Below are 23,085 nucleotides of genomic sequence, written 5' to 3' on the forward strand. Positions count from 1 at the left end.
ATAAATAAATAAATACTTGGAAATAAACTAACCTATTTAAATAGATAGTATATAAGAACAACACTCTTACCAGTATCACAGAAAAGTGCAAATAGAACCTAACCACTCTCAATACACGGTCATGTGAACAAACATGCTTGATTGCAAAATGTGAAAACAAAACAAAAAAAAATCATAAAAGTTGCACCACTGTAAGCTAACGCATAAAAACAATGACAAGTACGAAAAAGCGTGACACATAAACACAAACATGAGATAAACATAAGACTTTCATGTACAGAACCAGTAATGAAAATAAGAAATTCACACAAGTGTAAGACAGTCAGAAATATATACTGTATAAGGTTGTCTTTTGACCTTTGAACTATATTGAAAGAACAATCTCTCTCGACTTGGCTGTGACGGCGAGTCAATGTTGACTCATGGCCACTCGCCACTCTTGTACACGCCTCCACAGGGCAAATACAGACACACACACACACACATTGATCTTAACGTTGCCTTCAGTTTGGGAAGTAATCCCGCCGCCTTTCCCACAGATTGATTCCCCTCTCTGGTCGCTGTTTGCTCAGCGCGCTACGTTATTTTGATTGGGTTAGCGGGGGTCTCCTTTCATTGGTCGAGAGCGAGGATTGAGCGGCAGCGGGGGGGCTTTGTTTAGTCAAGCAAATGCAGAAACAATGTCCATAAAAAAAATGAGAGGGAAAATACACCACACACAGCAGGTTGGCTTAATGGCTTAAAGAGAGACACGTCTCGGCTGTTTATCTTCTTTAAAATTTCATACGACATGTAAAAAGGAAGTGTGTGTGCGCGTGTGTGTATGTGAGATCCACTTTATGGAACAGAACCGCCTCCAGGCTCTCAGAAACCACCACTTACAGCTACTACCCACAAACAATAAGCTTTTTGTTTCATTTATTCCATCTCAATAACCCCAGAAAATCTGATAATCCATTTTTTTTTAGTTTGGATTGAATACAGTCCAGCTGATTGTTTTTGTTTCTTTGTTTTCAAATTCACATCCGCATATTTTGTTCATAAAATGTTGATATACATACATACTATATATATTTTTTTTAAGTTCAAACGGTGTAAAATTGCAACTTAATGTCAAAGGTACATTTGCTCCTCCAAAATGAGTGGCGACAAAGCTCCGATTGTCGGGTAGGTGTCGTCACATCCTAGAAGTGGCAGTGCCTTTCTTTGTGTTGGTTCTGCGGGGAGGCATTAAGGCAAGTACTTTTGCTAATATCCATTCAGAATAACTCAAGTCCCCAGAAAAGACCACACGCGCCGCTCATAAAAAGGAAAAGCTCCATTATCATTCCAATTAAGGGACACAAAAGGGAGTTTGGAGCACTACATAATTTGTGTCCATCAAGTTTGGAAATGCTCGGAAGCCTTCTCTCATTTAGTCCTTTTGTCTGCGCCGCCCAAGCGCATATCGCAACGTTTCAGTTTGAAATTACCCGTCACCGCCTCTCTCGACGTCTTTAATGAATGTGACAGCAGAAATAATGGAAAACATGTCGCCAAATCCCATTCTGCGTAATATTGGTTTACATTTTTCTCCTTCACGCTGCTTGTCGGGATTTATGAAGCATCTCTAAGGCATAAAATATAAATACGTACGCCATCATCAAGTCCTTAGGTGTGTGCGAGGTGGGGGGGGGGGGCGGTGAACAAATGGGCTGTAACCTCGCCACTTAAGCTCTTAATAAACGAGTCGGGTAAAGCGGTGAGTTATGGCCGAGGGAAAGGCGCAAGAAACCATCAACCTAAAACTTCATGATGCCACTTCACTTTGGTGCCATATTAGAAGCCTTTCAGCTTTTGATTGACCGTCAAAAACAGAATTCAAAATAAGACTGAAATGAACAGTTGAGCATTAGAAAAGCAAGGAGTGTATTTTTTGGTTAGAAAAGCGACAAGAATCTCACAAAAACAGGCTAAATGGTTGGAAATGTATTCAAGCGCATACCCTGCAGCAGCAGCAGCAGCAGCAGCAGCAGCAGCAGCTCTCACTCAATACTCTCCCCAATGAATATTCATCATCTCCACAGATCTCCTACAAGGCGGTGAGCTCTTTCGACCCCGAATTGGACCTCTCCAACCAGAGCGGCAAAGTGTCCAAGGCGGGCAATGAGACCGCCCACGCCTTCGCGGGGCTCCACCCGGGCTCCACGTATTCCTTCACCCTGCGCGCCAGCACAGCCAAAGGCTACGGCCCTGCCGTGGCAACCCAGTTCACCACCAAGATTTCAGGTCAGTGTCTGTGGGCCTTGTTGAATAAGTCATGGAGCGAGTTCGTAGCCCCTGTTCAAGTCATGTCAACGGATGTTTTAATTTTCATTTCCCTACTGCCTCATGCTAATGTGCTAATATACTGTGAACCGTGTTGCCAGTAATGTCTGAGCCAGTTCTGGAGAAGTTAGCACATTTGAATAAAGACAATTTTGAGTATGTTGAATGGCCATCAGAGCTAAAAAAATAAATAAATAAATGCTGATTCAGCACACGGTATGGGTTTTCTGTACATTGTTAAAGCATAATTACCTTTTTACAAAAACAAATGGTAAGATCTTGATTTCCTCCCCCAGCTCCGTCCATGCCTGCGTACGACCAAGAGACGTCGTTGAACCAGACGGACAGCACGGTGACTGTCCTGCTGAAGCCCGCTCAGAGCAGGGGCGCACCAGTCAGGTAGGCCCAGACACTAACTAACAGCAACCCCAACAGTAGCAAGCATGTATGGCAACGCTGGGAAAATGATCAAAGAACTCACGGCTTCCAGCATTTTGGCTTTGAAAATGAGAAAAAAATACTTTGGAGCGGTCGGCGCGAGTCGGCTCCTGGTTGTCCCGCCTCTGTCTTTTTTGTTAGCGTGGCGTCTCACCCTGCACCTCAACTCGTTTGAACCAGTTTTTTCCCCGAGCGTTTACTGGGCATTGTTAGCACCTTTATGTTGGGCGTTACGCAAAGTCATCGTTTTGGTTTGCTGAAGGCACAAGTTACTGTTTCATCCTCTTTTTAATAGCCACTATATGTTTACTATACTATGTTAATGCAGCGATAATACGATTTTGAAAGATTCGAAAAGACTTTGAATGTCGGCTCTGGAGCTTCCATTAGGAAAAAAAAAATCTCCAGATTTTTTTGGGGGGGGGGGCTCCCGGCTGCCCTTTCTCGACTGGCAACAATCTGAGCAAGCTTGTTTGGGCGACCATACGTGATCCCCTCTTGGGCAGGCAACAAAATTTGAGGGCCTCAAAGTTGCCATTGTCTCCACCTAGTCGTAACAATTTCCGAGTTTAACCCAACGTGTCTTCACAGCAAGAAAAATGTTTTTTTAATCGCCTCGCAGGTGCCGTCCAGGCGATGCGCTCGTCAACGGGCCAATTACAAAGCTCAAACGATGACGAAGCGTGTTGTGAATCATAGCCGCCATTAATTAGCACAGCGGGGCTGCTGCTTTTGTTTACCGCCAACCTCCCCAAATTCTTTGGAGATGCCAACTTTTACTTACTTTAGCCCTACTTTATTGCTCCCTTTCTTTCTTTCTTTCTTTCTTTCTTTCTTTCTTTCTTTCTTTCTTTCTTTCTTTCTTTCTTTCTTTCTTTCTTTCTTTCTTTCTTTCTTTCTCATGTGATGCTGACCTCAGCATATTCTTTGACCTAAATATTATTTATTAGATGCCCAGATTTAAAGGAGGAGGTTTTGAATTTTTAGCCTCCCTTCTCAGTGTGGGTATATTTTTGAATGGGGAAATGACCTCATTGATACAAACGACCTTGCATGTCTGTAATTCAGATGATGTTTACTTCAATTTTGAAATGGAACACTTTAGGAAATCACTTTTAAAGCCCAGATGAGAGAAGATGAGCAAGAGGGATTTGGTCACTTTTTTTTGCGAGGTTTACTGTACAGCAGCAGCAGAAGCATATTTGATTTGATCATGTGACACGCTGATTTGGTTTGGGAACTAATAGCGGCCGCGGGCATTTTCAAATGCTTCGCAGGAAGTCCGCTGGACGATGACATGATAACGGCACGACGACTGTCCGTCAAGCATCCACCAATCCATACGAATTAAAGTCAAACTGGAGATTATCCGAAGAGATGCTAATTGCTATCGTATGTAAAACATAGACCGCTGGGATTGGGCCGCTAATCTCCGAGAACATTTTTCACCAGAGGGGACAGTGTTCCTTTAAGAGGATTAAAACGACTGTCTATCAATAATGTCGCTGTAACATTTGCCCCTCGTCGTCAGCGGCCAGAATCCACCCACCTCGCATCAAAATAAATGTTTACAAGCTCGTGCGGCAAGAAATGATTTGAAATGCCTCCGCTTATCTTTACTGCCACTAAATCAGACCTCTTCTGCCGCCATCACCTTTGCCTCCAGCCAGCGGAGGCGTTTAAAATACCAAGTGTGCTTGTGCAAATAAGATGCTTTCTTGTTCCCTGTAGCGTCAGATAATCTGTACCGGAGCATGGCAAGTGCTTTGGCACAGTATAAAAACAAAACAAAAAAAACACTGTTTTTAGGTGTGAATTTTTTTTCCTTAGATTAATATTGTCAACACTGAAGCACACGGCCTTGGCCCACCCTTAAAATACGTAACTTTCTTTGTCGAAGTGCGCTAATAGCTGCGACTAAACATGGCACAAAACTCATCATTTTGTAATACGACATGAGCTACACCGATGACGGTTCTGGAGTTGTTTGGTTTACGGCCACTTTAAATCAGCCCCTGTTAGCATTAGTGTGTGTCAAGATGGTGATAGAGAGGCCGGCGCCCCTGTTATCAGCCCACATGAAAAATAAATCTGACTCCCGTGGCCTCTGTCCGCTCAATGGCGAGTCAATCAGGCATAATTGGTCTGCGGAGGAGAAATCTATGAGACGAGCTGGGCAGTGAAGCTAGGGGGCTAATTGGTGTCGGCACAGGTTGTGATGGGACCACTTGGGCCACTTTTAACAGTTGAATGTTAAAACCAAAAAAAGTAGCCGCACCATTTGGTTTTTTTAAAACCAAAAGAATGAGAGGAAGAAAAATATGTTCCCTATATGAGCCAGGTCAAAATAAGGGAAAAAAAAAAAAAAAAACCTCAAAGCCAATTATCTGGCCTGGTACCTATGGGGTCCAAGCATATTTCAAAAAGCACCGCCAGCAAATGACACATTAACAGTTTCAAGGACCCATTCTTGAAATTGAACCGCAAATCAGCCATTTGCAAAAAAGTTTTCTGGCATGCACCAGCAAATGTGGGAGTTGAAATCTGATCTTTTTGAGAAGTCGCCATGAAAAACAGAGCTGCGAGCGCCGTTTGTCGCTGCTTGCAGCTTTGATGTTGTTTGTTTTCATGTATTTCGACATCTGTGTGTTTGTGTCCTCAGCCTTGGGCCCGTCCAAGTGAGTCATCCTTGTGAGCCGGTGACAAGCCATCACATGAATATGACAGCAGTGATTATTTTTGAAAAACAAGAACAGAATATTTGCATCAAATCATCTCGTGAATTTCTTGCTTCTCCGTGTAAACAAAGTGCTGAAAATTGCTTGGAATCTGTGAGCCTTCTGAATTGAGCGTTTGCGTCTGCAGCCGCTGCTGACGCGAAGCAGCAGGTCGAGATTTGCACATGACACGAGTTCTTAACCCCGGGAGCCTCCTCGCCTTTGGCGCTCGTAACTTTGCCGCGGGAAAGGAAAAGCAGCCGTCCCTGTGCTGTATCATTAAATAACGCATGGAGCAGCCGCATCATCATATCACATAGAGAGAGACACTTGCGGGAGCCTCATTTTTATTTTTTGAGGTTGCCCCCCCACACACACAAGCTAAAGATATGTGGAACAGAAAGTAAAGATTCAGATCTTCGGTTAGTATGTTGTATTGATTTTACATTCAAGCAAAAGTACAAGTTTGGATTTGTGAACACTTTGTGTAGTTTTCGTAGTTTGGGTTGGATATACCACTGACATACTGATTTATTGCTATTCTAACATTTTCACCTGAGCTATTTTTTAAATTTGTTGTACATACAATATTTACCCCAAACATTTTTTTAAATATAGTTTCATTGTAGATATTTCCTCCTAGTTGATTTGTTTATCTTATATGAAAATACTTCAATTGTTTTTACCGTACATACCGTATTTACCGTAATTTCCGGACTATAAGCCGCGGCTTTTTTCCAAAATTTTGAACCCTGCGGCTTATAGTCAGGTGCGGCTTATATAAGATTTTTTTCGTGATTTTTGTGATGACTTGATCACTTTTATAGAGGCTGTGGACCACTGTTGTGCGGTATCTTGAAGAAAAAAAAAACAAAAATACTATTTTAAAACACTACTATGGCTGCTGCTTATTCTGGCTGTGTTGTTTGTGACTATTATGAGCTTTAGTAGGAATGCACACTAGGTTACCTGCGTCAAAGGGCTCTAAACCCTTTCTCTTACTCTGCCATGTGACTCAGAGTGGCGCTGTTTGGACCATCTGCATTGTATTAAAACCCAATCAATCAGCATTTAAATTCAATTCTTCTGAAATTTTGCTCGCCAAAAACAAGTTGTAATGAATGTGAACTTTTAATGCATTTCATTCAGAAGGTTACTTTGAACCCTGAGGCTTAAATGGCGGCGCGGCGTATTTATGGATTTTTACGGCTTTCTGTGTACTGTCTTTCTTTGTAAAAAACTCATGTGCACGTGCGGCTTATAGTCCGGTGCGGCTTATGTAAGAAAAAAACTAAAATATCCCTGAATTTTAGCTGGTGCGGCTTATAGTCCGGTGCGGCTTATAGTCCAGAAATTACGGTATTCTAATTATCACCCAGGGCGATAATTAGAGAAGGTTTATGTCCAACAGGGCGGTGGGCGATAATTAGAGGTATCAATGTCTTTTATATATGTCATCGCTAACACACATTGGGCGATTATTAGAATATGGGCTATCATTAGAATAAATATGGTAATTTTATTTAAACTTGTTTTACACATATTTTAATGCATTCTATATATATTTCCCCCAAAGTATTTGTTTTTTATTCACATATATTTTGAAAATATTTTTTATATACGTAGGCAGTAATTTTCTCATTAACAAATATTTATTATTGCATAACGATTCAACTGGTAAGTTAAAAGAATGGCGTTCACACCTTGGTGTTATTTGCATGTTCTCAAGACTGAAGAAGAGGAAATGCGAAGCGCTCTTTGCATTCCCTCCCTCCCTCCCTCCCTCCCTTATGCTCTGGTGTATCGCCACTGCGACCCCTCTGTACGTTTGACAGAGCCCACTTTGTCCACCGAGTCGGCTAACTGGGCTCGGAGCAGAGACTTGCCGGTCTCGTCGAATTGCCGGTCTCGTCGACTTGCCGATTTATCATGCGTGCCGTGTCCCGACGGAGGTCAGCGAGCTGCTGACTGACAAAGAGTGCACTCACAGCTGCTGCCGAGGTTTGCAGCGTAGTCGCGCTACCAACTCATTGCTACTGAGATGTTGAATGTGGAAATGTTACATGCACATTGAAAACATCATTGTGGTGTGAAGAAAAGAAAGTCTTATGAACAAATGTGCCACTACACTATTTTTTATTGTTCAGGCAAAACATTGCAAAAATAGTTCATTGGAATATTTTAATGGTAACAACAACAACAACAAAAAAATGCTCGTAATAAAAAAATAAAGCCAGCGTCCAACATTTATTGATTTGGAAATATGAGTCTGCTATTGAAGTTCTATTGGAAGTTCTACAGGATGTCATCGGATCCCGATGAACCACTGATGCAATTCTCTCAACCTCTACAGCTAAATGGCTCCTACGAGCGATTTGAATGTAATCAACAGAACGTGCTAGCTAAGATACACTCAGTTGGTCGCGCGCGCACGACGCACCGCAGAAGATCAATTGTTCCCTGCGGTTGGTGCGGGGATGATGAAGTGCGCCTTAGCGCATACAGCATGCACTCTTTAACCCAACACTTTATCACGGGCGCCCTTGCTCAGGCCGTCAAGCCGTGGCTAGAGAGGTGATGAAATATTTAATCCTGTCAGGAAAGAAGGTGACGCTCACATTGTTTTTTGCAGCGCGTACCAGGTGGTGGTGGAAGAGGAGCGCCCCAGACGGGCACGGGGCACGGCCGAGATCCTGCGCTGCTACCCGGTGCCCATCCACTTCCAGAACGCCACGCAGCTCAACTCGCATTACTACTTTGCCGCCCAGTTTCCCGCCGGCGGCATCCACGGGCCGCAGCCCTTCACCGTGGGCGACAACAAGACCTACAGCGGCTACTGGAACGCGCCGCTGCTGCCGCAGAAGAGCTACAGCGTCTACTACCAGGCCGTCAGCACCGCAAACGGGGTGAGACGCAAAGGATTGAGACAAAGCAGACGATATGAAATGCTTGCAGCCTCACTGATTGTGATTGATTGCCAAACGCCAGACTTGCATTTAACGTATCGGTTGCGGTAGCAATTAATTGTGGCAAGCATCGCGACCTCAGTGCCGGGACCGCTGCCCGATCGTACAGGTCGCGGACCCCTAGTCTTCAAGTGGATGCTACGTGACTCGCGCTCCCGTCCCTCCTGGCTCGCCGCTCGATAGCAATTTGCAGAGCGCGTCAGTCGATGGAGCTGAATGAGAATGTCCCAGCGCCGGCCGGCCTCCTTGAGCATCGGCGGCACGTCCGTTCCAGGGGGGCAGCGCTAATAATGTGTGAGGCCTGGCCTGAATTCAATTAGCCAGTTGGCACTCCAGAATAGAACACCTACTCAAACTTTTCTTGCTCTAGTAAGTGAGAGTGGAAATTTGGACTTAAAATCATAAACCTAGTGACCTCTAGTACAGGGGAGTCAACCTCTGGCCCGTGGGCCAAATTTGGCCCGTAGCGTTATTATATTTGGCCCACAAAGACAGATTTTTGTGTCTATACAAAAATATTATATTATTATATTATTGAGATGAATATGCATTTATTTTTACAAGATCCCATGCATTTTTAAAACACCTACTACGTGCCATGAAGCACCACTCAATTAAGTGCTTGAATTGTGCTTGTAAAGGCAGAATGTTTTGCTCTTGGCTATTAAAGTGGCCGCTGAGTGTCTGGCTTATCATTGGGCGACCTTCGCAGGCAGACCCAGCTCAGGGACACAACATCCATGACCTTTGTGTCACTCACAGCCTCCTTGTCCCTGCCTGTGTCCTTTTCTTCTTTTCAGCACTCGAGTGTTTGGAAAAGTCTTTCTCTGCGCTGTAAACTTTAGAGAGGCTGAAACTCGCTCTTTGTTATCAATTTAAACACAAGGTCTGTCGATGCATGTCGCTGTTGGCGAGATCGCCGCCCGCCGCACAGCTGCACCATGGGTTTTCTTTTTCAAGAACGTTCCTTTGTGGCAGTCACAGGGCTCTAGACTGTTTTATTGCTACCGACGTACGCACATACACAACTTGTCATCGTAATCATCCTCTTTTCTCCATCTGTTTTATTGTACAGGAGACCAAAATCGACTGCGTCCGAGTCGCCACCAAAGGTAGGACTCATTCCAAGATGGCTTGAGGTTGAGTGTCGGTCTTTTAACAAATGAACGCATTTTATCAGAGATGCTTGAATTGTTGAACAAGTCAAGTCAACCGCTCAGCTAGTCGGTTGTAGCATAATGTGTACTTACAATATGAAGAGAATGATTTTAATTATTTTTACTGCTTAAAATAATCTCAAATGTATTTGCGATCCGGCTATCCAAAATCGACCTTTGTCAGCTATAATGCAAAATCAGTAGGATCAATTTTGAACTAAATAAATAAATGTAACATTCTTGGTTCAGTAAGCTTACATTACATAAACAAAAATATTGGGACACACATCTGACTTAAATGGTTCTAAGCATGCTTGGATGATTTTGATGTGGAAGAAGGCCAGAAACCTTTAAAGGTGTCCCGATACGTTTGTCCATACAGGGTCCCTCATATTGGTCATCAATGTTGTGAATCAGGGCGGTTTGTCTTTTTTGTGTGCATGTGTGTCTCTCGCCTTCTCAACCTGCTGCATGGTGTGGTGGATCTACTCACCCTTTGCCACGCTCAGCCGCCATTCTGGTGACTCAGCTCACCACGCCGTACCTCCGCATCGCCCCAGCGGCCGGTGACCACCAGCACACAGGTCAGAAAGGCTGCCAACTCAAGTTTACAAAATATTTGTCCGGTTTAGAGAAAATGAAACATTTCCCCTGTCTCAACGTATTGTTTATGTCAAACGTTAGAAAACGTACGTATGTCAACGTGAACGTTCCTGAGATTTGTGTGCGCCAACGTGCTGAGCGCAGCTATGTTAAGAACCGCAAACGTCATTAAAGCTTTAGCGTCTTTAGATAAATGTCGGCAACTCCGTATTGTCCTCCCAACCTTTGGCTGCATCCTGCGCCAAGCTCAAAGCAAGATAAGTTCACTCTCGCATAATCACGTTTGCGGCCAAGGCGCACTAAACAAAACATGTTGGAGGCAGCACTGGGAGATAAAACCAGAAAAGATTTTTTTTTTTTTTAAATGGCTGAAGTAACCAAAGCACTACATATCAGCTGGGTGTGGTAGAGATATTGCCCGAACGCAATAGTGAGGAATAAAGTTGTAAGGCGATAAGACACAAAATGTCCTCCACTTGAACATCAGCGTCAATAAATTTAGAATGATGAATTGCCACGTCAGCCAATTGTGACGCTGTGTTGTCTCCCTATCAAGGAAAAAGGTGCATATCCATCCCACTGACACATTGTTCTCGCTTCGGTGGACTGCTATCAACAAGATTTTTTTTCCTTTTTTTTTTTTTTTTTATTCCATTGGCTGCACTGACATGTTGGCAATCAGCTGCGAACTGATGGAGTTGATGCCACACATCAGTTTTTTTTTTTTTTTCTTTTCCCTTTACCGCAAACGTGTGACAAATCCGCACTTTGAGCTCGTCAGGAAAGAGGAAGAGGCTCGTCTGTATTCCCGTCTCGACCCCCCGGCGGGATTGAGATTCCCCGAGCGACTTGCACAGCAAGTGGGAAGCCGGCGGAATTTTAACAAGATCTGCTTTTTATTTATTACCTCCGCCAAGGAGGGGGTCTCTTCTCGTAGCTTTAATGTCTACCATGAGGAGACCTACAAAAAAATGTCTCAAGTACTCATGTCCGAAATGACACAAGAAGTCTTCTAGTTTGTTTTGAAGCTGCCATTTTGGTTTGAACAGCTCAAAATGTGAAAAGTGCTTGGATTATATTCTTAATGGAATTTTTTTTTTTTGTGATAAAAAAAACATGATTGTTTTGACAGGCGCCGCCACCCACAAACCCGACGCCGTGGAGCCGGAGAAGCAGACGGATCACACGGTGAAGATCGCCGGGGTCATTGCCGGCATTCTGCTCTTCGTCATCATCTTCCTCGGTGTGGTGCTCCTCATGAAAAAAAGGTAAGCGGTCATTTCTCGTGTGACTTAGTTTTGTCGTAAATAATGAATTCAATCAGCCAGTCACGCCCTATTGAGGAAATATTAATCCCTTTCCACCGCACACTCCAACAAATGCCCTCAACGGGGAGCTTGTGAAGCCCTGCGAGGGAGATAAACCGTGAAAAAAATTCTAATATTGCGAAAGTGTACGTATGCGTTGCTAAAGGGTATATTTACATAAGGCCCCTTGCTCATATGGCTGCGATAATAAGAAGCAAAGCTCTGCAAATATCGAGCGAGCATCCTTCCCTCTACACTGACTGTTTATACTGCTGCAGTGTGAGCCGTCACGTTGATAACAGAGGGCAGAAGCTTCTTTCGTGTTCTTGATGAAATTATTTCTGTCCGATAAATATGGCAAAATACATCCAAAAGCGGTCATCGGTTTATCGACTTTTATTCAACTTTCTGATGGCCTCAACTTGGCTAATTTTGAAAATTCACTTCTAGACGTTCTTTTCCTCTTATCATTGAAGGTAAATCTGTTGCAATACAGCGGAAGACAGGTAAAAATGGAAGCCGCTCATTCATTTGTGTTTTGTCGCCCACTAATGAAGAGTTTTCATTTTTCCGTGCGGGTCCCCATCCGAGCGGTAATTGTTTTCACTTAGGCTCAATCAAAGCCGAGGCGGGAGAAGTTCCCGCAAATGACTCGGGCCATCCGGGGTGGCGGGAAGGCCAATGGAAGTCGCGTGCCGTCACATGCAAGCGCCTCGTTAAGATTTGACCTCAAAGGTCAAATGTGGAACTTTTTTTATGATAGTTAATAATGCGTGCATCACATTTCCGTCCGAGAGTTTGCACGCACACAATAAAGTAATGTCTATTCCTTTGCTGTCTAAGGGCTCAGCTTGCGACTGATTAAATGAAAACAAATGAGCTGTAATTGGTTGTCGGGCACTGCGATGTCACAACGAGTAGCAAAACGGCCGCTCCCGAGAAGAATAAAAATACTGTTTAAATCATCTTCCACAAGTGCGATATTAATCAGAATGCCGTGTTTAGGCTAGGTAGTGGAGGCGTATAGAACATTTTACTGTGAAGAAAAATTTTGGCTTGCCTCTAAGGTCAGATATGAAATAAAAATACGAAGGTGACTACCATCACGCTCACCTCCCTAAGTCGAGCATCCACGTGTTGCCACCATGTCTGATTTTGTTCTTTTTTTTTTTTTCCAAAAACATTAATATATTTTTACTTTTTCTTTCCATTCCATCCCCGTCCTCCCCCTTTCTCTCCTCGTCCTCCACTGCTTAAAACCTACCACCACCAACACCGTCACCACCACCACCGTCACCACCACCACCTCCACCACCACCACCCCACTCGGCAGAAGAACCTATCACTCCTACACTTACTACCTGTAAGTAACCAAACCCGGCGTCCATATTCTCTCTGAGCCACACGCATGCCAAGGCACCACAGACTCCTTATTTCAGTCCATGCCACTTTTGATTGCCGCTTAAGCGCATCTCACACACTTAGCATGCGGTTGTTCTCATTCCCCATGTCATCCTCCCACATCTCGCTTCTCATGCTTTTTGTTTGGCTTACCTGATTTCCCCCCACTCCGGCATGCTTTTGGCTTTCTGCACGTGTACCCCTTTTCTTCCAGTTCCCTATTTAAATATCGAAAAGGCGCACAAAACAATCCAATATGGTCGTGAATGGCGAAGAGGCTTACATTGTGCAGCGTAGCGTTTTTGTAGCTAATCTGCGTTGATCACAGGAATGGCACGGAGGCTGCCTGCCTCGCTTCAAAGGACATCCCACAATGCACCTGCAGATAATACCGCCGCGCGTAACGCTCAGCATGTCGCTCACGTCCGCCGCCTTGATGAAGCGAATCAGTTGAAACGATGTAACGCCAAACGCGCTGCATGAACGCTAGTTGTCTCGCTTTAACGGCTAATTCCTTAAAATGAGTTATACACTTTTGGAACATCATACCAAGTTTAGAGTGGACATACTGTTCCTGCGGATGCCATCTTTTCCATCTTTTAATACCTAATAAATAAAATCTAGCAATAGGGGCCCCTGTGGAGTGTCACTTGTATGATTGATGAAGCCTCCGAATACTTTTGCGCACGCATCAAAGGCCCGCCTCCAAAATATGCATTTCAGCCACCCGACTAATATCGCTCGGCATGCTTTTTATGCATGCGCTCACATGTGCCATCAAATGCGATGTCAAAAAGCTTTAATCAGGTGGTCGGCCTGAGCGCACGGTGGTATTGGCATGATGTCGGCGTGGCAGGAGGACCTTCAAGGGCTCCTGAAGTCCCTTGAGTAAGCAGTAGCTTTGCTAACTGCTTTCCAAGAAAAGCGTGCTGAAGCTCATTTGAATGTATGGATTCCTTTAGACTTTTAAGGGAAAAAAATGAATTATTTCAAAAGCAAATTAAAACTGCGCTGAAGTGAAGCCGCCTTTTTGGGATGCTAACATGAGCAGCTAGCGCTTGTTTACTTTTTATGGCATTCATACATAATCATGTCATCAGGAACGGATGATACAGGGTCAGGAGACCGGAGGTGCGATAAACGTGGCGTGTGGGAAACCCGAGCGCGCTCCAGGCGGGTGAACAAACTCCGTCATTAAAGGTACCGCGCGGTAGACGTGCAGCAAGATTCACGCTAATTGGTACAAGCAGCCTTGGCAGATCCAGTGGTTTAGCGGCGCTACATGATGATGAGCGGGCAGGACGAGGAAGTGAGAGGACGGGGCCCAGCCGGCGGGGTGTTGGGGGGGGAGCCGTTTATTAGAGGCCAAGCCTTTAGTTCTTGGTATGAACAATGTTATGATATCAAACTGTTGACTGCAAATACGGATGCCCAAGGATATTTTTATCATTAAATTCCCCCGGCTCCGTCGTTCTGTTGCTTTCTATTGTGCAACGATGGCATTACAGTAATTGTGTGACACACCTGACGGAATGCGGATTTTATCTTTATCTGTTTCTTTCTTTGCGCAATAATATAATACGCCTACTGTGCGTTGTATGACTACTTTATTTTGAGCGTGGGATGTTTCTAGCTCTTTTTAATTCCTGTTGTTCCTTTTTGACTTCTCTGAGAAGCAGGTCAGCTTAAATTTGTATATAAAAAGATAGATTTTCTCTGAACTTGGTTGTTTCATGTTCAAAATGGTGATGCATTGTGAGAGCATACTGAAAGAAAATGAGTCCACACTTGAACACTTTACGATGTTGGCTGTTCTTTGGTTTTGTCACAGGGGCTGAAAAAAAAATCCCAAAATATTTAGGTAGCATATAATTGATGAATTCCACCTGCTAAATAAATAAACTGAACAACAGAAAGTAGCACAAAAGAAAAAATGAGCAAAAACACAACTTATTTGGCGGAAGTAAAAAAAAAAGTACAGATGACAATAGACGAGAACAAGAGTGCACGGAGGTGTTTGCGAAGGCAAAGCAAAAAAACGCCGCGGGCGACGACATCAGTCGCGCCTCATTAGCGCTAGCGTCTGCGGCTCTGAGCTGCAGGAGTTCAGCCCACAACCCAACGGAGAAACGGTGACGGCAGGAAATGACACTTTAAAGGCGGAGCTTCAAAACCCTGTGACTCAGCATGGATTTTTTGGTTGTTATGCTTTCCACTGGTTCTTATTATTTGTTCATACATCTCTAATGTATTCTTTTATCCAACTGTGTGTATCCGTTTAGTCAACTCGGTCACCTACTGTACGACATCTTTTTGTTTACTACAGTGTTGCTTTGAGACACGGAATCGGTTACTTAACTAAAAAACACTTGCAACTCCAATGATCTTTTCCAATTGAAATGAATAGAAACACTCTTATTCTGTTCAAGCCGCTTCAAAACAACAGCCTCATTTTTTGTTTTAATGGACAAAAACGGCACTATAATAATAAACATAAAACATAATAATATGACACACGAATATACTGCACTGGGGGTCAACACCTCATGGATTCTCTGTACGGCAGTAATATTCACTCACATTGACAAAGTTTTGCTGAGCTCTCTTGTTGTTGTTATGGTGACATGACGAATGGTCCCATTTATCAAGTCGTGCAAACATTTTACGGCGCACTTTTCTCCGACTTAGCGCTGGTGGCGCGTAAGAGTCGTTAATCCAGTCATCCATCATTAAATTCCCCCCTCATATAAATTAGCGCAGCATTAGCGCCGTCGTTCATCTTCATCAAGCGCGTTGCCGAGCAAGCAGCTTCCCTTCATCTGTGCCGCGTCGCCCCGTGACTCTTCAACTGGTAGCAGATGCTGAAACTAAACTTTAGCGGTTATGATTTTTTTTTTTTTTTTACACCAGAATCCTGATCGTGTCAAGCTCACTACTGTATTTTTTGTTTTGGCGGAGGCATAAACGGAATATTGACATTTGAAAGCAAGGAGGGAGGCCTCTCGCCACCACCTCCTGTGTTGCACTTACACACAAGCTCGTCTTTTTCTTTGCTCTCTTAATTGCCGATTAAAAAGAGCAAATGCGACCGGCGGCGTGATAATGTCACATCTTTGTCAATTTTTGCTCGCCGAGGAAAACGGCTGCGCCATTAGCATCACGCCGAGACCCTCGGAGCAATCGGACGGCAGGGGGTCTTCCTCGTACGCCGCCATATGCCGGGAAATTGAACAAACAGAGGAGATTTGCGGCAACAAAGCAGCGGGAGAACACAGCGGAGGGGTCACCAAGGCGAGGCGATCATTCTGACGGCATTCCAGCTACTTTTCGCCGAATAACGGAGCATTGACTCAATGTTTTATTAATCGCCGCAGGGACGCTCTTCTATTCTCTTCTTCCTCCGTCGTTGAGGTCAGACTCTGCTTCAGAGAGCCTCTCCTTTGGGAAATCTCCCTTTTATTCTGTCAAAAAGAGGAAAGAAAGTCCATATTTTGACGTTCGAATGACTTTCCACTTTTTAAGATTTTACACTCACCAGTGCTGCGATAAGTTATACCAAAAAAATCCAAATGAAACAACATGAGGCCTTAATTAAAGAGAAAAACAATCAGCATTCCTAATCAAAAAGAAGAAATACTACAAAAGAAATCACTTTGATTAAAAAGGAATCCCTCCACTCTACTTTCTCTCTGTGGATTATCTTCTAGCTATTAATCTGTGTTTTGTTTTTTTTTTGTGGCTTTTATCCAACTATCAGTGACAGGTTGACACATGCACAATTTAATCCACATTTTCCTTTGTTGCTTTTTCAACACTTAAAACGTAGCCTTTTTGCATTAAAAATACATTTATGGAAATATAAATATGGAAGGACCCTCTATGACATGGGTGTAACATCCTGGTCAAATAAAAAATAAAAACAAATCAGACAATTTGACTTTCTTTGACCACAGGTTGGCTTATTTTGTTGTTGCACTCAACAAGTAAAGTTTTGAAGGCCTGACTTTTGACAGCCTACAGTTAGTTGTTGTTGCCTTGAGTTGTTGACAAAAGATTGCTTGCATTGTGCACTCGGCTTTGCCTTGTGTTCAACCCTTTTTACACAATACAACAAAAATGTCAGAGTATCGACTCTTTGATTAAGTTCAGAAACAGAAATTGTATTCAAGAAAAGAAATGTTTTTCCAGACAGAAAATGGCTCACTTTCTCCTGCATTCCATGCACCTTATAGTCTTAAAAACATTTTTTCCTTATCCTTTTAATTAGTTACTTGTCTTTATTTTACACAATTTAGACTTGGTTATTTTTCAAAATGAATGCTTGGCAGTTGTAATCGAGCACAAAGTGCTTTTGTAAGTTCAAAGTGGGTCAACACAAAAACGTTGCGAGTTCACACTACTGTGTCCAAGGTGGTGGACTTTTAATCATGAGAGCCTCTGATGGATTTGGGTCAGGAAGTCCCACCTCTTCCATATTTTCACATTTTATTTTAAAGTCATTTGACGCCTAATAAAAATTGATGTGACAACAAACCAGAGCTCACTATGTGGCACGCCTGCTAATGAATAATGACTTATGCACAACCTGAGCAGTCATTTACTTTGATTTAGCTGCCATTTTGGTCGGAAGTGGACATTTTAGGGTCACGTGAAACATATCCAGGGCTCCTTTAAAGATTTGGAAGTTTCGCCTGATTGCTTGAAAATTAAAAATACGTTTATACCAAATTACAAAAATTGTGAGTATCGTTTGACTCTCATTTGTTCTCTCCTCTTCCTCTGAAGGAAACTGGCCAAGAAACGCAAAGAGACCATGAACAGCACGCGCCAGGAGATGACGGTGATGGTCAACTCCATGGACAAGAGCTACACAGAGCAGGGCACCAACTGCGACGAGGCGCTCTCCTTCATGGACACGCACAGCCATACGCTCAATACGCGTAGCGAGTGCGCACTTACCACCGTCAACGCGCGCAGCGAGTGCGCGCTCACCCTCAACGCTCGCAGTGAGTGCGCGCTCACCCTCAATGGCCGAGGTAAGATACTAGGAAAAAAGGTCTTCTGTGGTCTTCTGTGATTTTTCATTGTCGAATTCTGCAAAATCTCAACATTAAAATTTAGCACTCTACTGCCAAGAGGGCACTGTTTAGCCGCGCCAAGCTAGCTAGTGTGGCGTGAATTAGCATAGCATCTATTATTCCGATGGCCGTTGGTGCTTGTGAAGCCATTTTGGCACCGAGACATGATCAACAAGCGTTATCGCATATGGTCGATCGAGTCCATTCACTAAAGGTTAGCTAGATGTTTAACATTCACTGCATATACTGTGCAAATCTAGTCAACAGGTTGTCAAAATGCTCCTCTCAGATATGATTACAATATGATTTAGCGGCACAGACGCACACGACACAATGCGGTATGGTATGATGACCTCTTCATTTTGACCCCTCGCAGGGTCCATTTAATCCTCCGTTGATGGGCAGCTGAGCTAAATCTGCGCCCGGGGCCTCGACTCGCTGTAATCCCGCCTCCCGAGCGTCAGATTAAACATACAGCGCCCACCACGTGGACACACAATCAGCCGCATACACACACACCCCTGCCGTGCTGAAGCCCCAATGATGCGCTGACCTTGATTAACTGTCTGTCGGCGTGGACTCCAGATCTGTTGTCTGCGAGCTTTTAAGATTTAAACGGCTGATTTATGATTGGCGTAGCTGCCGGCGACCTTAAGTGACAGTGCCGCTCGGGATTAAGACGTGATAGATTAGACATTGGACTCGTAATAACAGAGTTTGCGAGTCTTGACATTGAGCGTATTGACTCTAGAATGTAGTTTTATCCGCCGTCCACTTTATTTTGTACTTAATCTCCACCATACTGACCCTTTTAAATCCACATGTTCATTTGACGGTTACTGTAGCCTCTGAGCTCGCGTCTTGAATTTAGCAAGTAAACCTTGACTGCGGAGGTTAACTAGCTTCTTGGATGTTTTCAAGTGGGATGCGCGCACAAAAGTCTGAATAAGAAGCACAAGGTGACAATGTGACAGAACGACAGTGGTGTGCTACAAACATACACAGTGATGAAGCATGATGGCAGTCAGCAATATCAAAATCATAGAAATAAACATGATCATAAAAGACATGATTCCTACTCAATCTCAGCGTGTTTTTTTTTTGTAGGTGGGTCGTCGCCTTCCTCTTTCACGCTACCCAAAGCCAACACGCTCAGCGCCTCCATCCCGACCAGCGCCTTCTACCCAGGTAATTTAAGGTCGCTTAAGCTAAAGCTGCTGTATTTCTTCTGTATTTGTATTCACTTTTTGTTTCCTCCTCCAACTTTTGCCCTCAGATCCCTTTGTGCCAACCGCCATCTTAGGTGAGAATTTCTTTCTTTCTTTCATTCTTTTTATTGAGGACCACTTTAAGGTGTCACAACCAAGAAGCGAGACAACATCTCGCCATTGTTGGGGCGAGATGTTGCGCAACACCTTGACATAAGCAGTTAGCCTATTAGCTGTGAGTCTTGTTTCTTTCTTGTCACACCTGCAATTACACATTTTAGGACTGAAAAGCACAGATTCTCCTCTTCGCCCAACCCCTTCCCACCATGGTTTCAGCTTTGTTTGGCTTTTTCTTTATTTCTTTGACTTCCTCCCCTTTTTCATACCTGCCTGCTCGCCCCCCCTGCCCCCTCCTCCACCTGTTCATCCTCATGCCCACCTTCCCGCTCAAATGAAGATCTCTCCGGTGGTGGTGGGGTGCTGGCTTTGCTCCATCCCATCCACGTGTGATGTCACATACGTGTTTGCATGGACAGACTGCGTGTGCGTGGAGTGGGTGTGTGAGACGGGGTTGGAGGAGGGCGGGCGGGCGGGCGGGCACTACATTTTAGCATTTTTACACGCACGTAAATGCAGCTTGGGAGGTGGAAACAAGTCCTACCACCTTTCCAAAAACATCCATGTCTTCCCCTCCCTCTTCTTCATTTAGCTCCCTCCCCTCGCCCCCCGCAACACAACGAGCTCTTCTATTATTCTTTTTAATGTCGTCGTCCCCTCGCCGTCGGCGGCCTACTTGTTTGTGTTTTGCTTCTCGCTTGCCGATGAAATGGAATGATAAAAGGACGCGGCCCCCGTAACGCATCACACGACGACAAATTGGGGGCGTCGCGCAGCACTTTGAGTTCTACAGAAGAAAGAGAAGCGGAGTTTAACAGTGCGCGTAATTTAAAGGGGCGGCTTTCATCACCGCCATATGCCGCTGTTAGTTTTTAATGAAGCGGGACGTGGGCGATTGGCACGGGTTGCAGCAGTGGCACTCGTCAAAATAATGAAGAAAAGTCATGTCAGCAGGAAATAGAAATATCCTGTTTCTGCCTTCAAACTGTCATTATAAAAGGTTTATTTACTCTACTGACAATTTATTTTCATTTAAACCTAAAATGTCACACTTTTAATATGAATTCATGTAATGCCGCAATGTACAATTCCAACAATCCACATCACACCCTTCATTTTTTAATTCATGGCCAGCCACGTTATCCTTTCCCTTTAGCGCAAGCTAAACGTCATTGACAAATATGGCCTATATGTCAAAAATATTTCGCCATCATTTCAAAATTGATACAGGTATTTTCGTGAATTCATAGGAAATGTTTATGATGCCACTATTCACAATTCCAACAATCCAAATTATGCCATTATGCCCCAAATATGGCTGATATGCTTAGCTAAGAAAAAAAAAAAAATTGCCACCCCAAACAATTTTCAAAGCGGGTAAGGGTAACAGATAATCTATGTGTGTATTTTTTTTTTTTTTTTATCAAACTCCAAAATACCATCCATTCTTGTATGAATTCCTACTAAATTTCCGTGACACCATTTCACAATGCTAACGATCCAAATTCTGCCATGATCTTTTTCCTCCTTTGAATCCAAGACTTCCTTGTTTGATTCTTTTTACTTTTGTCATGCTAATTGCCCCACCATGCGTCATCCACCCCCCCCACCCCACCCCCCCTTGTCACCGCCCCTCCCACCCTGACTGGGCCGAAGCTGGCCCGCGTATAACGTAGCACTCAAACACTGTACCAGATTCTCATGCTGTATTGTTGCTTACCCCTTCTTTCTCTCTGTCTTTCACTCTCTTTCTTCTCCGTCCTCTCTCCTCCTCTCTTTCTTTTCCACATCCATCACCTCTTATGTATCTGCTATCTAAAAAGTGCCCATTAATGGTAAGTTCTCCCAGGTGGGCTCACGGGTGGGCCGGGGTCGAGGGAACGGGGCCGTTGTTCTATCGGACAGCGAGCGAGCGCTTCCGACGTTTTGTGACATCACTTGCATGAACCAGTGTTAGCATTTCACCCCCCGCCCCAAAGTCCCGCTCCATCCCAATGCCTCCATTAGCAACATTAGCATAGCATGAGCTGAGCATCATCTTCGTCTCCACCTCCCTCTGGGCCACTTTCTTTTTTCTTTTTTTAATTGATCTAAAGTTCAGGTCAGCTAGGATGGAATCGCCGCTGTGTTTGTGTGATGCTTTTCCACAAAAAATCCTCCGCCCCACTACCACTTCGCCACATCCCCTTCTTCCTTGTTTCTGGGTGCACCACCACCTCCTCCTTCCTTCCCGCCAACTACATCTGTGCCTCACATCTGCCACTGACTGGTTCTTTGTGGTTAAAAAGATGAGCCGAGACAAATTTCTTTTTCTACACAAAACTACAGTAGTGTCCGTCAGATACATTTCATAGGAATTCATAGAAAAATGATGACATTTTGATATGAATTCCTCCTAAATGTACATGACATCAGGCCTCACAAATCCAAAACCTCCCCCTTTAAATTGGAGGAACCAATTCTACAAGTGTAAAACCGAGTTAGCCGGTATAGAGGATTTTTTTTTTCTCACATCCACAGTGTCAGGAAATAATCTCAGGGCAATTTAGTCGGAAATCATATGAAATGTCACGTGCATCAATTTGATTCGAAAAAATCCCAAATACATGCATGGGTTTGATTTGTAATGGTTTTGATGGTCAGCTAAACAAACACACACTCCAAATATGATTCTACCTCAAGCCAAAATTGCGAGTGCGACCTCAGATTGCTCGACTGTAGGTTTAGTAAAGTGTGTTCTGGGACAGATGGATATGAACCTTCCCACCACATGACTCATCCTCTTACTCAAAGGCGTCGTGTTGTTGTTACCATCCATTACAAGCAGATTAATAGTTTGGGGAGAGTTGTTTGTCAATCTGGAGGCTGGTGACATAATGCTGAGCAGTAAATGAGATAAGCGGCCATCTGCGGCATCCCAGAACGCCACAACGTAGCATTTACCGCTTTTAAGCATGGTGTCACCGACTCGCGCTACTTTGCTTTTTTACCGCACCGGCGCTGACTTGCGGGCCTTGTCCCTGTGCTTTGCGAAGCAGACGAGAGCCAGAACATGGGCAGCGACACCAGCAGCCTGGTGCAGTCGCACTCGCTGAGGAAGCGAGAAGCCGTGGACGTGCCGTACCAGAGTGGCCAGCTGCACCCGGCCATCCGCGTTGCCGACTTGCTGCAGCACATCACGCAGATGAAGTGCGCCGAGGGTTACGGCTTCAAGGAGGAGTACGAGGTAGGTGGACGGGGTGTCCCCAAAGCCGGCCCGCATGTCCACATGTGCACTGAGATTTTTAAAAGCAGTTTTAAACACAACACTGAACCCCCAGTCGCTCAGTGTGAAGTGCTTTGAGTACTAAAGGTAGAAACTCACTCACTATACAGCCCAACAGAGCCAAACCAATCAAATTTGGAAAGAAGACACTGAACAATAATGGACCAATTAGAATCACGAAAAAAGTAAGGTAAAAAATTCAAATAAAATAAAAAGGGGGAGGGTGAAGGCAATCCTCAGAAAAGTCAATACATAATAATATTAAATAAAATAGTTTAAGAAAATTCTTTAGCAACCAAGACAAAAAATATTTTAAAAAAATTCTGAGAGAAAAATCAAGGATATTTTTTCAGATTTAAAAAAAGAGCATTTAATTATTATTATTATTATTTTTTTTACAAGGATTTAAAATACAATGTGGGTCAAAAAGATGTTATTTGAAAAGACTTGTGTGGGTCTGGACATGTGGTGATGCTTTGCTATGCCTCTCTGTGTTGTGTGTTCAGCCTACTTTTTTCCAA

General features: G+C 43.9%; 1 protein-coding gene across 9 annotated transcripts in view; it reads left to right on the plus strand.

Moving 5' to 3' along the window:
• LOC125984994 (receptor-type tyrosine-protein phosphatase mu) overlaps positions 1 to 23,085 on the plus strand; it is a 90,841-nt gene that overhangs the window by 49,432 nt on the left and 18,324 nt on the right. For 3 of the 9 annotated variants that reach the window (XM_049747369.2, XM_049747371.2, XM_049747376.2), the window contains exons 10-21: positions 2,067 to 2,268; positions 2,604 to 2,706; positions 8,095 to 8,368; positions 9,504 to 9,540; positions 10,095 to 10,169; positions 11,321 to 11,456; positions 12,829 to 12,858; positions 17,682 to 17,932; positions 19,082 to 19,162; positions 19,251 to 19,277; positions 21,123 to 21,134; positions 22,335 to 22,525. In XM_049747369.2, the coding sequence (XP_049603326.1) occupies positions 2,067 to 2,268; positions 2,604 to 2,706; positions 8,095 to 8,368; positions 9,504 to 9,540; positions 10,095 to 10,169; positions 11,321 to 11,456; positions 12,829 to 12,858; positions 17,682 to 17,932; positions 19,082 to 19,162; positions 19,251 to 19,277; positions 21,123 to 21,134; positions 22,335 to 22,525 (1,419 nt within the window). The remainder of the gene's footprint in view (positions 1 to 2,066; positions 2,269 to 2,603; positions 2,707 to 8,094; positions 8,369 to 9,503; positions 9,541 to 10,094; positions 10,170 to 11,320; positions 11,457 to 12,828; positions 12,859 to 17,681; positions 17,933 to 19,081; positions 19,163 to 19,250; positions 19,278 to 21,122; positions 21,135 to 22,334; positions 22,526 to 23,085) is intronic. The other 6 variants (XM_049747370.2, XM_049747372.2, XM_049747374.2 and 3 more) reach the window with 6 other exon arrangements.

This window comes from Syngnathus scovelli, chromosome 17 (assembly GCF_024217435.2).
Source record: "Syngnathus scovelli strain Florida chromosome 17, RoL_Ssco_1.2, whole genome shotgun sequence".
NCBI lineage: Eukaryota > Metazoa > Chordata > Actinopteri > Syngnathiformes > Syngnathidae > Syngnathus > Syngnathus scovelli.